The following is an 18,711-nucleotide window of genomic DNA, read 5'->3' on the forward strand; positions in this document are numbered from 1 at the left end:
AAACCCTTCTCAAAAACACAGTCACATACAGCCTCATAAATCTATGAAGTAAACAACGATACTTCATGCAACTTATGTGTACATTGCAACCAATCGATGTAATGAATCGAATAAAAGAAATCGTGAGGGTGAGTCAATAAAAACAGTGTTTTCATTTTTGGGTGAATTGTTCCCCTAACTGAAATGGGGTACAGGATGTTTTCTTACAGAAAAAAACATATCGTTCATCGTGTGCCGTACAGCACATATTCGAAGCAGCACGGTGTGCCTCATGGCGATTCAAATTATTCAGAAGTTTCTAGGTCAATATTTAGTCCCTATGGCAAATGCTGTAAAAAATAACTTTATGGTGTGCAGAAAGGCACAAATTTCCAATATCAAGCGAGAGAGAGAGAGAGATAATGTGTTTGTAGCCCTGATAAGTGTTTCTAAACTCCTGCTGCAATGAGCTTATAAACAAAACTTTTTGTGCCGATGAGTGCGTGTATGCGTACCGTAAGTGGGTGTGCTGTCTCGACGGGAAGTTGTTGGTCCGTGGTTTGGGTCGTACTCGTAGCAGTAAAGGACAGCATCCTCTTCCATCAAGGGAAATCGACGTCTGTACTCTTGATCCAGGAATGAGTTTGGAGATTCTGAGCCTTTTGCAACAAGCTGCCCGCCTTCACCAGAGAGACCAACTTTCTCATCTCTAAACACATATAACATAATCCCACTAAATCAAACATGTGTTGAGATACTTACTAGGTCAATACTTACTAGTGCAGAGAATTCATAGCGTACATCACCATTCAAAAGTTTATGTAATAAACTTAAAAACCTGCAGCTTTGATTAGTGCACTAAAATGTGGAGAGAACAAAGTGAACCTAAACTTTGAAATAGTAGTGCATGTGCTATAAAACGATCATTTGCAATGAAACTTTAAATAACTAACAGGGTTCCCACACCTTAGTTATCTTCAAATTCAAGGACCTTTTAAAGGAATATTCCATTTTCTTAAAAGAAAAATCCAGATAATTTACTCACCACCATTTCATCCGAAATTTTGATGTCTTTCTTTGTTCGGTCGAGAGGAAATTGTGTTTTTTGAGGAAAACATTGCAGGATTTTTCTCATTTTAATGGACTTTAATAGAGCCCAACATTTAATACTTAACTCAACACTTAACAGTTTTTTTCAACGGGTTTCAAAGGACTATAAACGATATCAAATGAGGCATAAGGGTCTTATCCAGCGAAACGACCGTCATCCCTGACAAGAAAAACAAAAAACATCCACCTTCAAACCACAACTTCTCGTCTAGATCCGGTCCAGCGCGACCTAACGTAAATGCGTAGTGACGTAGGGAGGTCACGTGTTACATATATAAAACGCACATTTGCGGACCATTGTAAACAATAAACTGACACAAAGACATTAATTAGTATCAGTTGACATACAACAACGTCAGAACGGTCCTCTTTCAACACACTTGTAAACACTGGGGCGGAGTTTCGCGTTCGTGACCTCTTGACGTCATGGCGTATTGCGTGGGGTCACCTGGCGCATCACGACCAGATCTAGACGAGAAGTTGTGCTTTAAAAGTGGATATTTTTTATTTTTCTTGTCAAAAATGACAATCGTTTCGCTAGATAAGACCCTTATGCCTCGTTTGGGATCATTTATAGTCTTTTGAAAAAAACTGTTAAGTGTTGAGTTAAGTATTAAATGGTGGGCTCTATTAAAGTCCATTAAAATTAGAAAAATCCTGCAGTGTTTTCCTCAAAAAACATAATTTCTTCTCGACTGAACAAAAAAAGACATCAACATTTTGGATGACATGGTGGTGAGTAAATTTTCTGGATTTTTCTTTTAAGAATAATGAATATTCCTTTAAGGACTTTCCAGGTCCAATACCCTCAAATTCAAGGACTAAATGTTGGGGCACATTCAAGTGAGAGCAAGGTTACATCATGTTACCTTTTAAGATACATTGTTACAGTTCCCTTTCGAGGAAACTCGCGCTGCATCACTGCGGTGACACTTTGGGGATGCCTCCAAGTGCGTCTGAATGTGTACATCAAATTCAACCAATGGCGAGGCTTAACGACAAAGACAGGGTGACGCGGGAGTCAGGAAGTATATCGCTATCTAAAATATTGCCAAAGACGCCGTTACAGGGACGTAGGAAGTATGGCAAGGGAGATGAAGCGCCTCGTTCCCTTCTCAGGGAACCACAGTTACTGTACATACGTAACTAGAGACGTTTTCATGTGTCAAACACAACTATGCAAAAAAGCATTTTGGTATGAATCAACATTCGCATACAGAAGATTAAGCATGTAAAGCGAACCGTTTAGCATGTGTGCTTAAAAAGTCTAGAATTTTTATGATATTATCCTACACTATACAGGGAATAATATGGATTTTTTTCCAGAAACCTCTTGCACAAAATAGATTCAAGCACTTTCAATGACCTGTATCTATCTATGTTTATTTTCAAAAAACTTCCCAGGGCCTTGAATTTTTTTCCCAGATTCGCAAACTTTCAAGGATTTCAAGGATCCGTGGGAACCCTGAACTAAAGATGCTCGGATGCAAACAAAAGTGTACCGGGCATGCTTACCTGGGTGTATACGGTTCAGGGGGAGGAGGCGGGATATAGAGGTCTTGGAGGGCGGAGCTATCCCGCTTTGAGGGTGTGCTGATTGTACTTGTGGGCGTGGCTGAGCTGCTGGTGGGACTCCTGGGAACAACCGGCTGCTGGGCAGACAAAATCAAAGTTTTAATGAAAGATCAAAGTTCAGATCTTCTACAAAGCTTACAATACTGGTAAACACATCTGAGTTCCCAGCTAACTGTAATAACGGAGCTCTTTTTACAGGACACCACCTAGATACAGATATCCCCAGACAGTCACAAGGGCAGAGATAGAGATTAATGTGTCGCTCTGCAATGCTGCCTGCAGTAAAGTGTGAACTAGTATCTCTGGGTCAGGATTCCTCCAAATAATGAAACATTTGTACCATCTCCAAAGATGCGATTAGGCATCCTGTGGTGCGGTATGCGAATTGAGCGTTGCTGCGGGAAACGCGCAAGTTAAAAAATCTGAACTTCGGCGGATTTCCGCGCCGAGTTAACCAATCAGGACCTTGGTGTAGTAGTGACGTGATTACAAGAAGCGAGCGGAGTCTCAGCAGAGTCAAAGAAGCCCCTCCCATGACCCGAATTTCCGCGTGAATGTCTCGATTGACTAGAATTTCACATGCGGCTTTCACGCGTGAATGAAGCGAGTAAACTCAAATGTTCAAAAGTCCAACTACGTGCGAATATCGCGTTTTTGCCGCCTCTACCGCGGCATCAGGTTCATGGGTTCAATCCTAGGAAACACTACTAATAAAAGAATATATAAATGCACTGTAAGTCACTCTGGATAAAGTGCAAACATGTCTCTGCATGTAAATGTTGAACAAAATGACCTCAAAGCCAAAATAAAACAATGAAGTGAAAATTGGGAACAGGGGTTGTGACATGGCGTGTAAACATAACATATCGTATACAAAGAGGCTAATGCAAATATTTAATAGTAATGGAGTGGATTCCTTGTTCGGGTCTACTATTTTTGACTTTTGAAATTGATTTCTCAAATTCGACTTTTCTTAGTGCCGACTCTAGTATAGAAATTCATTTGTTTTAAAGGGCCATGGCATGAAAATCTGACTTTTTCCATTTTTAAGTGGTATGATTGGATCCCCAGTGCTTCTATCAACCTAGAAAATGTGAAAAAGATCAACCCAGTAACTTAGTTTTGGTAAACCTTCATCTACAAGCACGTGAAAAAATAGGTTGTTGAAATTTGGCTCTCCTTATGATGTCATAAGGAGCTCTTATTATAATTATACCGCCCCTTAATCTGAACTATCCAATCACAGCACTGCCATTTAGTGCAGAGAAAAAGAGTCACAGCACAATTAAGTTTTAATTGCAACAAACCACCATCATTGTGACCAGTGTTTCAATTTCATCAGCTCATTTGCATTTTCAAGGACACACCCAAAACGACACATTTCTGCACATACATACAAAGTGTCAATTTTAACATGTTATAATAAATTATTTATATGGTATTTTGAGCTAAAACTTCACATATGTGCTCTAAGGGACACCAAAGATTTATTCGACATCTTAAAAAAGTATTGTGCCATGGCCCCTTTAAAGACAGTATCTTTATAACAGGACTCAAAGTGACCTACCATTCTTTGAACCATTACACGTCCCTTACAACCCATGTGCAAGACTACATATTTTAAAAAATCAACTACTCTGTGGGTAGGCTAAGCGACTCACTGAATATTCAGCCTAATGGGGGCCCCTTTATAATTAGGCTGGATTCGGGTTCGCCACGATCCCGATTGGACGCTTTTCTTATGGGACGTTTACATAATACACATTCTTGGCTTGAAAATGAACGCAGCAGTCTCAAGACACGCTTTCAAAAGCTAAATTACTTTTTAACTAGACACACTGTTTTAAAAACGCAATTCCTGCAGCAAAGCAATCTAAAACGCAACAGCCAAATACTTATTTTTCCATTAGGCTTTTAAAAAATCTCTTTAGAGAATTAAAACATATTTAGTTCCTAACCCCAAATCCTAACACCATTCTGATGAAAAATATATTAAGACATTGATTTTAAAGACTCTTAAAAGATAGAGTTGACCCCCAAAACCTTAAAATAACACACCGTCAGTATGCAAGAAGTATGCAAAAGACAATCGCCAAGATACACAGAAAAATTTGTTTTGGGAGTGTCTGGGGAAAACTGATAAAAGTTTAGTCTAGAGTCACAAGTCTACAACCGAACTTGAATCCAGCACAAAAACCGATTAAAACAACTAATCTGTTGTCACAAGCACAGACACATACAAATTCATTCACCTCCACACACGCTTCACATTCTCATAACATTTTCAGTTTGCGATGTTAGTGCAAATGACTAAAAAAGCACCATAAATGCCACAAAGGCAACTCCTAAACAAAGCAGCTATTTTTTTAAAGTATTTAAAGTCAGATTAGGGATATTTTGAGCCATACAGGATTATATGATACTTGGAAAATTATTTATAAGGAAATACAATGCCATTCTTTTATGTATCCAGAATTTTTTTTCATTTTTCAAAGGATAAACAGGGCTATGCAATGATCAAAATTTATATTTTTACGGTTGTTTTTAAAAACACAGTGTGCAAATGTTTTTTAAACAGGTTTTAACAAATAGGGGTGGTTTCCCCTATAAACACTAGGCCTTATTTATATTAGAACATTTAAGTAGTTTTTACAAAAATACCTTACGAAAAACATTACAGTGGGACAAAACAATGCCACTGATATATTTTAAGATATGTGAGTGCAAGCTGTTTTTAGTTAAAACATCCATTTTTGTCTGTGACTAGATTTAAGCCCTGTCTGGGAAACTGCCGCGTAAAGAACATTTTATTTGCGTTAAGTTAATGTTTATTATTATCTGTGTGCATCTTTTTGGTATGTTTTGTAGCAGACAGTTACAAAATCGTCCTTTCAGGGTAAATAAAACATTACCTATAAGCAGACAGGTGCATCATGGGAAATGGAGTTCAAATGCAAGTTTGTTCCCAGCGAGAAACTGATGGAGTTAAATTGCCATATACAGCCCAAAACGATAAAAGATTTTGGGGACACGTTGTTTCGAATCATACCTGCAGGGCCAGGGGCTTCCATCTCATGTTCTTTAGTAGGGCTGGGGCGGAGGTGAGCGTGCTCTGAGGGCGTTTTTTCAAGGTCAATGTCACACCGGCAGGGTCCCCACGCAGAGAGCTTACCAAGTTTTTCAACTGCCAGCCCACCTACAGCAACAAACATAGGTTCAACATACACAGACTTAACAGAAACGCCACACGGAGACAACATGTTTCACCCGACGAGCAAATATCAGATATACTAACATTTGTTTTTTAATAGTCAACTATATGAAGATAAAGAAAGTGTCACTCGTAACACAAGCACCGTGTAGAATAAGAGTTACCCAATGAAGGAAAATTACAATGGAAATTGATTTCACATTTAAATCTACATAAGCATGAGGGTTATTATCGTTAACTAAAACTTAAACGATTAAAAACATGTCAGTTATTTGAAATTAAATAAAAATCATCCTAAATATTACTTGAAAACGTGCAGTAAATGATTTTAAGAAATTCTGCAGAAAAGTTGAGGCACAAGAAAAGTTGAGTTTTGAAAAGTTTAGAAAAGTTGAGCCACAAAATTATAAAAAAAAAAAAAACTAAGTGAAATTTAAATGTTGTAAAAAATAAAAAACTAATTAAATGAGAAAAGCTCAAAGCAAAGTCACTACAAAAGAAACTAAAATTAACATGAAAATTTAAAATATAAAAAAACTATTTTAAAAGAATAATAAAACTGCAATAAAATAACTCTAATAAGCACTTGACATTCCCTGTAAATGTCTATATGTAAGCCTTCAGTTAATTAGCATGCATGTAAACATGGCAGGTTTTACCGCCGCGGCAATGCATACATAATTTTTCTTCAGCCCACAGTATACTTAATATTTAAATATACTTCTAAAATAATACAAATAAACAAACTCATTAAATGATGTTTACATTACAGATTATTTATGAAACTAAATTATTAATGACACGGTTTAATAAATCTTGAAAACGATCACCATAAACCATGCAAAGCACTTAACTGTGATAAAATTAACTGTGATAAATTATAATAATACAGTAGTTTTTACCCAGTGGTGTGTTTTGTCCAATATATTCATATCAACCCAGCAATTTTAGAGTGTATACATCATCGTAGCCTAAAGTACTGGATTTATAAAACAGAGGCATTGTCATTATGCTAAAGCCGCTGATGCTTAATAAATAATTCATTTATATATACAGTATAACAATAAACAATTATCCCACAAATAGGACTTAAAACTGTTTTAGGTCCCTAAATGCAGCATAAGAGGTACAAGTGCTTGTATATCAGTTATACTAGTGATATACTGAAAAAAATTATTTATCACTATTTTTCTAATATCTATCGTTGCTAATCCGAACAGATTTTAATGCCAGAACTACCAATTTTATAATATAACTTTATGAACACACTAATTATAACTACAATTCAGTCCACACACACACACACACACACACACACACACACACACACACACACACACACAGAGAAAAAACTTAAAGATAAGCTGAGTCTGGTTGTTAGGGCCTCAAAAACGGATCCTATTACGTACAGGGACTCATTTTCACTTAGGTTACGACGTATAAAGCATCTCCCACAATGCACCATTCTATAATGCCTACTGAGGCTGTTATTGAGCATAAACCAATCATTAAGATAACTGTTTTTCTGTAAGACGTGTGTGTGTGCTTTGCTACAAGCCAAATTTGTATCGCTTATCACATACTAAAGGCACTTTTAATCAATTATGAAGCAATATTACCATAATCTAATTACTCAAGAATGAATGAGGTCTTAATGTTATTGATCTTTTATTATGAAAACAATCAAAATGGAAGAAACACTAACGTACATATTGTGACACTAAGAGATAAGTTAATATATGGGAGAAGACCTATAAAAATAATGAGATAATTTGCATTTTCCGGTGAACTATCCCTTTAAATATTGGCCTCAGTATAGCCTACGTGTAATTGTTGAGATAATGAAGAGGGAATATTTACCATTCGGCTTAAATTACTTCATAAACCATGCAACAGTACTATTCAAATATTCAAAGAATTATTCAACGCCTCATACACATCAAACAATAAGGACACCCTTCAAAGAGAATTGATTTCATAACTCTGTAAGCAATTGCTTGCGCGCGCAAACACACACACACACACACACACACACACACGCGCAGAAATAGCGCAGAAATACCTCTTTATTCACTAATTGAAGGCAAACCTAAATAAGTACAGTCACTGAAGTACCTATTAGCGCACTCAATATGCACACACAAAAAAGCTAAAATCACTTTCTGTAAATGCGTCATGGAACGACCATCCTTAAAAACGCACTCCACTACACCTCATTTAAAGACTCTTATGTTTTAAACAAACTCTTCACTTGGAAACACATTAAGTTTAACAAAATCAGCATGAAAGAGCATAAATTTAGTCAAATTTAGGAAATATGGTAGCCCCATTTTTAGAAATATGTAAAAGGATCCAAATATCCAAATTACCCCATGATTTACTCACCCTCAAGCAATCCGAGATACATAATGAAAGAAAGCAGGGATCAGGGAACAACAACTTGCTTTAAACGGCAAAAAAGTGCATCCATCTTTAACAGAAGTAATCCACCCGGCACCAAGGGGCTAAATAAAAATCTTCTGCTGGTAATCGATGCAACTTTGTAAGAAAAAATCCATATTTTTACTTCTTAAACTATAATAACTAGCTTCAGGTAACAACACCATCTTCGACGTGATTCATGAGAGTCACTGCGCAACGTTCCCATGGCAACCAACGCTCACCACGTTCACTAGGTGTTCACTAGCAAACCAGCACCAAAACACAACTGGTCTTGCTGGTATGCTGGTTTTTTCAGCAGGGCAAGACGTGGTTCGTCATGTCTGGAGGATAGCCAGTTGATAAAACGCGTGTCCGTGAGAACTGAAAGTGGACTTATGTTTTAGGTTTATTTAAGCCTGTTATTGTATTAGTGTATAGTTCTTGCAAATTGAAAGTAAGTTAGCTGGTGATTTTGTTGTTTGAGCAACCTGCTAGGGTTTCACGTGTCTGTTGATTCGATATAATTGTTGAGCGCTCTTGCTCACGTTATGTATGTGCATTATTTACATGCTACAGTAGTTACACTCCTTTAAGATAATGTAATTAATAGTGGGAAATAATAATCAGTTTTTACAATTTTGAAAAAAATCTATCATCGTTCGCCAGACGTTCTACAACATCTGCTTTAGTTTGTGTTTATTAACCCTTTAGTTTCACTTCATCACGCAGCTATTCCCGTTAAAGGTAAAAACATTAATAATCTAGTATGTGTTCATTTATTGTCATAGTTTCTTCAAAATTAAGTTTTATTTGAGTGTTTTAAAAATATATATTTTTTTATTTTATAAAAATATTTTAATTTTCATCATGATGCATACGCCCCGCCCCCTTGATTGCCACGCCCTCTGACCCAAATCTGCTCCTTACACTAAGCTCACGTGACTTTGGAAGACCTGGAATATATGAACTACTTTACTGATACTTTGTTGATACTTTTATGGTGAGCTTGACAGTAACGTTCATGACTTACACAAAGTAATGGATTTGGATTGGTCACATCTGACCGATGCACAATCCAATTAAAAGGTCAGAATCCATGCTAAAAACCAATTCAGGTGCATACAAATACCTCAAATTCAGTCCCACAAAATCCTATGCACACACAAATAGAGGAGGGGGACACCTGCCAGCAAACGTCAAGTGAATCTTAAACGTGGAGGAAAATGAATGGATGAATGGATGGAGAAGTGCGAGATGAGTAAAATGGACTGAGAGAATGACACTTACTACGGTCTGATGGTTCACCTGGATGACCTCATCCCCTGCATGGATCTTTTTACAGCGGTCGGCTGGAGACTGAGAAGGAAAGGGGCAGACAGAGATGGGAAATGGAAGAGAATGATAAAGGATGAAACAGCAGGTCTTATAAATACCAAATAATGGTATTATCATATACAAAACACATGACAAAACAGGTATCCTGGGTTAATGCCTTTTTTTGTACTACTAGATTTTTAACATGATCTGCGACATTTGTACCTGTCTTGTCTAATAGTTGTCTCTCTCTCTTTCAGTCTCTCTTATTTGAGGGCAATCATTTGCCAAGTATCAATACATTTATCTGCAACATTTGGACATTATATGCATTAGACACACACACATAGCCTACACAAAAACAATGGCCTGTTCTTACCCCCTCTGTGGTTCCTGTTATAACATGAAGTCCATCATATGTGGATTTAATATACATTCCCTTTAAAAAAAAAACAGACACACAAGAATAATTTAGTAGCCTGATGAATAGTCTCAAAATAAAAAAAATGTCATTGTTAACTGATCAACAATAGGGTTTAACTATTCCTTTAATACCAAATTTTCCTTTCCATCAAAACATAAAATGAAAACAGAACTATGTCTAGTCATTCTTGTCTAGTCTTGTCTGAAATAGTAACACAAGACACTTCTGATTAGATCAACACATGCATTCATGCATATATTCACACACAGACAAGAAATCTCCATTTCATCTGAATCATATTCATGCTTAGTTTTCCTGTTCAAACAGACACAGACTCACATGTACAGTATATGCATACACAAAGTTTAACTTATCTGTTACGGTATCATTGTGAAATGATTGCGTATGTAAGATCTTACCAGACCCTCTGTGGGTTTGATGTTAGCCAGCTGAACCACCTCCAGATGCGCTGACTGGGATACCAGCGGGTCTGATGAGAGTGAGATGATGTGATCACACACTCCAGATAAAGTCTTACACTAAGGAAAAAAGACACAGAGCATGTCATTTACATATCTATATATTCCTGTAGTTCAATTAGTAAAGCATGCTGTTAACAGCGCCAATGTCATGGGTTTGAATGTGCTTATAAAATGTTTCTGTATTGGTAAGTCGCTGGATAAAAATGCAGCTTAATATTGCATGTTAATATCAACGCAGCTTCAAAGGACTCTAAACGATCTCAAACCAGGCATAAGGGTCTTATCTAGCAAAACAATTGTCATTTTTGGCAAGAAAAATCAAAAATATGCACTTTTAAACCACAACTTCGCGTCTCCCCTAGGTGCTGTGACGAGTCAGCGCGACCTCACGTAATACGTCATCACGTCAAGAGTTCACGGCTAACATATCGAAATTACGCCCAAGTGTTTACAAGTTTGGAGAAAGAGGACCGTTCCGATGTTGTTGTATGTCGAATGATACTAATGAATGTCTTTGTGTCAGTTTATTGTTTAAAATGGTCCGCAAATGTGCGTTTCATAACACGTGACCTTTCCACGGCATTACGCAATCATGTGAGGTCGTGCTGGCTCGTCACACAGCCGGAGGAAGAGGTGAAGTTGTGGTTTAAAAGTGCTTTTTTTGTTGCCAAAAATCGTTTTCGCCTCATTTGGGATCATTTAGAGTCCTTTGAAGTTGCATTGAAACTGCAATATTAAACTGTATAAAAACTGTTAAGTGTTGGGGTCCATTAAAGTCCATTAAAATGAGAAAAATCCTGGAATGTTTCTCTTAAAAAACATAATTTCACAAAGAAAGACATCAACATTTTGGATGACATGGTGGTGAGTAATTTACTGTATCTGGATATATTTTAAGAAAATTGACTAATCCTATAATTTTCCATCGGTCTTAGTACTGGGTCTCATTCACTAAGCATGTGCTTGCAAACATTTGTGTGTAGAATGTGCGCATGGATGTTTTCATAAACAAATTTAAAATAAAAAAAAAACGTTCATACTAAAAAATCTTCTAAATGCGAAAACAACTAATTCCACATGTAGGCAATAATAACATACTCTATAACTAAAGAGGTATTATTTTGATTTATATATTTACATTTTTTTCAATATTATTTTTCATATTATTTCAACGCGCATAAAGAAGATAAATTTGCTAAAACCCTAAATTTAAAATCTAAATTTTTTTCTGTCTTTTTTGCCTTAGTGACATACTTCTCTTTTTTAATTCAAGTAAAAAATAACAGTGCATAGAAAAACATAAATAATTATGGATAGCATTAAATACGATATAAAAAATATCCTTCTACTGTATTCACTTTATTTATTTATCAATTTTAAAAGTCACTGATGTTTAATTATTGTCTTTCCCTATAACTTTCTTCCAGTTTATCATTGTCTAATTTTAAATTTGAATAAAATTTTCTATTAGCTAAAAATGTTTATATTTTACTTGACTAAAAAGCTGCATCCGGATTAACCTGGATTTTCTCTGCCCAGCATACAAATTCACTTTATAGGCTTCTGCAGCATTTTAATTCAATTTGCGCTTTGGTTTCAACACTCTCTGGCTCTTTCATCTGATGTCACTGGCGAGTTTGTTTCTCCTCCTACATTCAGTATTTGAGGTGGGGCGGTGCAGGGGAATGAAATCGGCTGCTAGCAGGAGCAATGTGAAGGTATTTATAGCTGTGGGACTCAGCGAGAATGACAGCTGTGCCCAACCCAGCAGTCTGTGGCGACAACAGGACCCGCCACATACACACAAACAGAAGAGCGAGGAATCGCACACAGAGACGAGCTGTGGGTCTCATGTGACTCCAAGGGGATCTTCACCTCAGGGCCTGAACTAGTGCAATACATTCATGCATTTACGCTTATGCGTTTGGCAGATGTGTTTTCCAAAGTGACTTACGTGTATTCAAGATATACATTTGATCAATATTTGTTCCCTGGGTATCGAACCCATGACGTTTGCGTAGCTAATGGAATGCCTGCACGTTCACATAATTTTCACTTTAACACTATAAAAACTTACATGAAGAATCACATTATTTAAAAACATTAACATTCAAATTAATGTCAATAAATAAATGCATTTAAAATCTTATATAGGAAAACAAATATAAGGGAAAAAATGTATGGGAAAAAACTACCTGGGTGAATCATATAGAAAAATCCAGCAACCCCAAGGAACACTACAGTGCAGTGTTTCTAAAGCTTAAAGGAAAACACCACCGTTTTTCAATATTGTACTATGTTTTTACCTTAACTTAAGATACATTAATACATACCTATCTTTTTCCAATGTGTGCACTTTTAATCTTTGTACAGCGCTTCTTGAATATATTAGCATTTAGCCTACCTGTAGCCCAGTGCTTCTCAATTATTTTCTGTCACGCCCCCCCTAAGAAGAACTAAACATTTCGCGCCCCCCCCCAACTCTCCGCCGCGACTGTAAATAGTATAATTTGTCTATAAAATGAAACATCTGCAAAGCATTGTACCCTTATTAACATTAAAGAAAACACAAAAAAAGAAATATCAATCAACTTACAACAAAGAATAACTTTATTAACATTGTTTTTTAGTCTGTAACAGAAAAGACTTAAAATGCATCAATTTGCCTGAAAAAAAAACCTTATTTACAGTATATTTTTTGACCATTTGATACTGAAAAATTAAATTAAATATAATCAATAAATAATAATAAAAAACTCAAGCGGCTTATCAGCGTGTTTGGGGTGTAATGTCTTTAAGTGACGGTGCAAAAAAAATAACTTCCTGAAAAAGTATTTTCCTCGGGGTCTCACGCGCCCCCCCTGGTGTCTCTTCGAGCCCCCCCCTGGGGGTCCCGCCCCACTATTTGAGAAGCACTGGCCTAGCCCCATTCATTCCTATGGTTCCAAACAAAAGTCTTATTTTGTGGCACCATACTTACTCGTGTAACTAGTCATTTAACAGTCTTTAAATAGGGAAACATGGAAGTTTTTGATGGCTTCTACTCCATTCCTGTTTGGAGCCATAGGAATGAATGGGGCTAGGCTAAATGCTAACACATTCTTGAGGCGCTGTACAAAGATTAAACGTGCATGCATTAAAAAAATATAGGTATGTATTAATTCATCCAAGTTAAGAACATAGTAAAATATTTAAAAAACGGTGGTGTTTTCCTTTATGTGGTAAAGCATGCCACCTCAAGCAACCTCAAGGTCATTGGTTTGATTCTTATGGAATGCATTAATTGATCAATTAAAGGAACTGCTAACTCGCTCTGCAATGCAATGCAATGAGACAAGCATGTAGACAAATTCACATCACATCATAGTCATAAACACAGTCAGGACTCAAGATTGGTTTATTCTAGCACGTAGTAATACTCTAGTCTGTGATGAAATACACCGAACATCCTTACGGCTTACAGGTAATGAGGGCAGAGCTCACAGGAGGAACATTACAGGTCATTATGACTCTGACATCGCAGCGTAAATCACAGTAAAAACACTTACCACATGGAGGATCTTATTTTCAGTTTCATAGACGGTGCAGTCCTGCGTGAAGAGAGTAAGATATTACCATCATTTTAAACAGTTTAGGCCGCGACACACACTCTCGCATACACCAAGCAGTTGGGAAAACATTTACTGTGCAAAGTGGATGAGATCATTTTCTAAACAGCTGGGTCACACACTTTCTTTTTCTTCAAATACTAATCTAATATGGGAAGGCTGAACGGAGGAGAGCCCCGGGTCTGATTTAACATTCAGGCTCTGATGGAGATATTTAAAGGAGCTCCACAGGTCCCCGATGGCGGCCATGCAGAGCTCCTGTGAATTGCAGTCTGTATGTTGAGGTGATTCTGTGGCTTACTATCATCAACAGCCCTTTAGGGAGACTCTGCACTTGGCGGCCATGTTTGCAACACCTCCATGCTGCTATTTTAGTCATACAATTCTACTTAAATGGCGAATGGCGATATCTCTAAAATTGCATGATATCACATACTCTAAAAATGGCTGGGTTATTTTGATCCATAATGGGTAAATATTGGACAAAACACATGCTGGGTTAAAAATTACCCAATGTTGAGTTGTTGTTATGCAACCATGGGGTGTAATAACCCAGCAGTTTGGTTAAAACAACAACCCTGCATTGGGTCAATTTTAACCCAGTGGTGTGTTTAATATACTGTGTTTAATATTTACTCAACATGGCTTAAAAATAACTCAGCCATTTTTAGAGTAAACAACTTATTTCTATCAACAATTAACATCAGCTGTAACATAAATTTTGTTTCTAAAGCGAGGGTTCGCACGTACAGTGAGCGTGATGCAATTTTTATCATCAGAAGAGCGTACAGGGGAATATAGTACAGTGTGTAGCCAAGGAGATGAATTGCATTTTGTCACAATGCGCATGTGTCGATACTCTGTGTACACGAGTCAAATAAACCCTACTTTGCAAGCAAGGCTGTGCGTTCGACCTTGCGGGTGCGTTCAATCGAGCGCGTGCGTTTGACTGCGTTTGTGTACAGATAAAAATCAGACTATACTCTGGGCTTTAAGCTACTACACAAATGCAAACGTTGACAAGTACCTCACAACATTTGATCGTTGCATTTTTCACTATTCATACCCATACTGCAAAAAATACATTTCTCTGGCTAAAAATAAATTTTAAATATATGCTAAATACATTTTGTAAAATGTTATACTCAATTGAATATATTTTTGAATTTGAAAATATATTTCGTTTTTAACCTTCATATATCAACATATATTTCAAAATGTATTTCAATGCAAGCAAATACATTTCAAATTTTACAACACATTCGATATGGCTAAATATATTTTAAATATATGCTAAATAAGTAAATTTTATAAAGAATATTTTTTAAGTTGAAACTATATTTTATTTGAACCTTTTTAAAATGTTTTGAGTTTTTCTTCCAATGTGACGTGAATATATTTTCTTGAATTCAAATATATGAAGGGCTAAATATATTTTCTAATGCTTTAAAATGTATTTACTTTTAAATAGGGGTGCACCGATATATTGGCCGATGATGCTTGCTATGCTTTTTAAAGAGTAACAAAACCCTAAACCAACTTTTTTTTAGTTAATGATCTGTAAAAATGATGCTTTATTAGTGCTGTTCATTTATTTTAGTAAGTTTTTTGACATTTTGGATATAAAGTCTTTCAATACTATAATATATGGTGTAAAAACGTCTGAGTGCTGCCCTCTTCAGGTTGAACGGTGGCTACTGCAGTTGAATTTTCCTATTGGATGTTGGGTCCAAAAAAGAACTCGTGACGTAAGCAGGTTCAAGCTCACCACTCCCTTGTTACGATCTCACCACACATTTGGTACGAGCTTAGTTTGTCCCCTCTATCTCCCTTGGGATCTGCCCACTTTTCTTGCATTTTTCAAATATTGCCAGTGGGTGGAGTCAAGCTCTGACCAGGGGTTTAGTTACGCTTTAATGAATTACGGTGAAATGCTGCTACATCCATGAGCCAGAGGGCGCTCTCGTGCAGAAACTCAATATGCGCTGCAGACGAAGAACCATACACACGCAGCTATGACACGCATCTCCAGGAAATGTCTTAAGGATATATTTATATTGCTGTTCTTCAAACCTTTTCAGGTATTTTCATGATAATAAAGAATATTATGTATAATGATTATGTTTGACGAGTGTTGCTTTTTCAAATGCATGTTATAAACGACCCAAACTAATAGTAATTTCAGATCGATAAGGACTTACTGATCAAAAGCCGTAGTACATGAAATAGCTGTGTATAATATCGGCTGTGCAATTCATAATAATTATCGGCCACGTATAATAATAGTGTATATTGGCATTTATCAGTGCACCCCTACTTTTAAAATATATTTCAAAATATACAAAACAAAGCCAAAAAATATTGGTGAAAATATATTTTTGTAAACATATTCCAAAATATATTTAAGCAAATATATTTTTTGGCCATTTTTTGTATATATATTTAAAATATATTTTTTGGCCGTATGGGTAGTAACAGATTGTGGCATCTATCATCTTTTGTAAAAGCAATACATACTTTGAGTAAATAGCAATTTTTGTCTGACGCAGATCATTGCTTGTGTCTAGTCAGTGTGACATTTTTAAATTTAATACCACATGCAGTGCCTTTATAAGCAATTTTCTTTCTGTATGTCACTCAGGTTTCACTGTGAGGCTATTGGATAGACAAACCAGACTATATGACGCATTCACCACCTATGTACCATAGTATTGCATGTAGAAACTGAACTCAAACCTAGCCATCATCAGCAATCACCATGGAAACCCTCACTCTTGCTTTTTTGTGTCATTCACTGACCCCAAACCCAACAATGTCTGGCTGGCTGGATTTTTCTTCTAGTATGTGCACAAAACTATTTTCCTCAGCTTCAAGCTTGTTTTTGTCATCTTTTATTTGGCCATTTTCATTTCCTCCTCCAAATCTGTCGCAAGCTGCTGTATTGATTGGAGTAGATCTCCGCTTTCACCTGCACCTCCTCCTCCTCTTCATCACGAAATAGTAATAACCTGCCCTTCCAACTGCGACTCTAACACACTGACAAAGACCTGTGAGCCATCGAGTAAGAAATAGAGAGTAAAAGAGACTAGTGTTACCGGAAAATGAAACCGCATTGATTTACTTCTCTTTCCATCCGAACACCCCTTAGCATCTCTGCACCTACAGTATTCACTGGAGCTGTCACTCAACCCGTGGATCACCACAAAGTGTATGCATATTTTGTGTGTTTGGGTAAGTGTACATGTGTGAGATTTTGTCTTAGTAACTCCCCTTAATTTCTGTAATGATTCTGCATGCACTGCAATAAATGTAAGAACAACTTCTACAACACTGTTAAAAGGACACTCCACTTTTTTGAAAATAAGCTCATTTTCCAGCTCCCCTAGAGTTAAACATTTAATTCTTACCGTTTTGGAATACATTCAGCTGATCCCTGGGTCTGGCGCTAGCACTTTTAGCATAGCTTAGCATAATCCATTGAATCTGATAGACCATTAGCATCACGCTAAAAATTTTTCCTATTTAAAATTTGACTCTTCTGTAGTTACATCGTGATATTACGCACTGCCCTAAAATAGTCCCCTGCTATTGAAAGTAACCAAGGGGACTATTTTCGGGCAATGCATAATATCACTACGCCTGCTGCAGCCATGTTACATCAGCAAAGTCTTTGATTATTACACTAGTTTGAGAGTATAGTTCCATATCTGCCTAGAAAATCGTAGCTTTTAATTTTCCGTCTGTCTTAGTACACGATGTAACTACAGAAGAGAAGAAGTTTTAAATATCAAAAATATCGAAACTCTTTGGTTATTTTTAGCGCAATGCTAATGGTCTAATCAGATTCAATGGATTACGCTAAGCTATGCTATGCTAAAAGTGCTAGCGCCAGACCCGGAGATCAGCTGAATGGATGCCAAAATGATAAGAATTAAATGTTTAACTCTAGGGGAGCTGGAAAATGAACATATTTTGGTGTGTCCCTTTAAATCGTTTAGCATAGCATAAAAGTACCTAGTGCACCTTTGAACTCAATTTCCATGCTACAGTAAATCTCCTTTGTCTGTCCTTCCCCAAAGCTAGACTAGAGCCATATGTGACCTATGCTATATCTATAAATTACATATTTTCCCACCTGCATTGGACTCTTTTTGTTTAGGTCACAGGGCCAGGATGAAATGCCAATAGCCAATGTGGATCTGTGATAGCTGTGTCAATACCTGCTGTACTATAGTAGTGAGTTCCAGGCACAACTGGATCACATTGTTCCGGGTCACAGAATAGTCTGTTACGGCAGCGAATGGTGACCTGCAAAAAAAGTAACACCTGGAATTAACCATTAGATCATTCTTAACAGCAGACACACGAGATAGACAACATAAGTGTGCGTGTTGTGTTAATGTTAGCATTTGCCACCCAAGTTATTCCTGCAATGTTGACAAAACCTTTTACAAGTCATTACTTTAGTGACATTACAGAAAGTTAAATGTCCATGCTTGCAAGGCACAAGTGACAGTCCCCTCAACCGGGCCCCGAGGCCATCCAGTCATCCTTACCGTTGAGCCTTCTGTACACATGTCAAATTAA

General features: G+C 36.8%; 1 protein-coding gene across 1 annotated transcript in view; it reads right to left on the bottom strand.

The window, feature by feature from the left end:
* Positions 1–18,711, bottom strand: part of cnksr2a (connector enhancer of kinase suppressor of Ras 2a) — a 111,052-nt gene that overhangs the window by 45,046 nt on the left and 47,295 nt on the right. Inside the window, exons 4-11 of the mRNA XM_073863851.1 lie at positions 18,345–18,432; positions 14,065–14,106; positions 10,454–10,573; positions 9,990–10,049; positions 9,584–9,652; positions 5,714–5,860; positions 2,605–2,741; positions 495–688 (exon numbers count right to left, since the gene is read on the bottom strand). Of these exons, the coding sequence (XP_073719952.1) occupies positions 495–688; positions 2,605–2,741; positions 5,714–5,860; positions 9,584–9,652; positions 9,990–10,049; positions 10,454–10,573; positions 14,065–14,106; positions 18,345–18,432 (857 nt within the window). The remainder of the gene's footprint in view (positions 1–494; positions 689–2,604; positions 2,742–5,713; positions 5,861–9,583; positions 9,653–9,989; positions 10,050–10,453; positions 10,574–14,064; positions 14,107–18,344; positions 18,433–18,711) is intronic.

Source organism: Misgurnus anguillicaudatus, chromosome 25 (genome assembly GCF_027580225.2).
Source record: "Misgurnus anguillicaudatus chromosome 25, ASM2758022v2, whole genome shotgun sequence".
In the NCBI taxonomy this organism is placed as follows: Eukaryota; Metazoa; Chordata; class Actinopteri; order Cypriniformes; family Cobitidae; genus Misgurnus; species Misgurnus anguillicaudatus.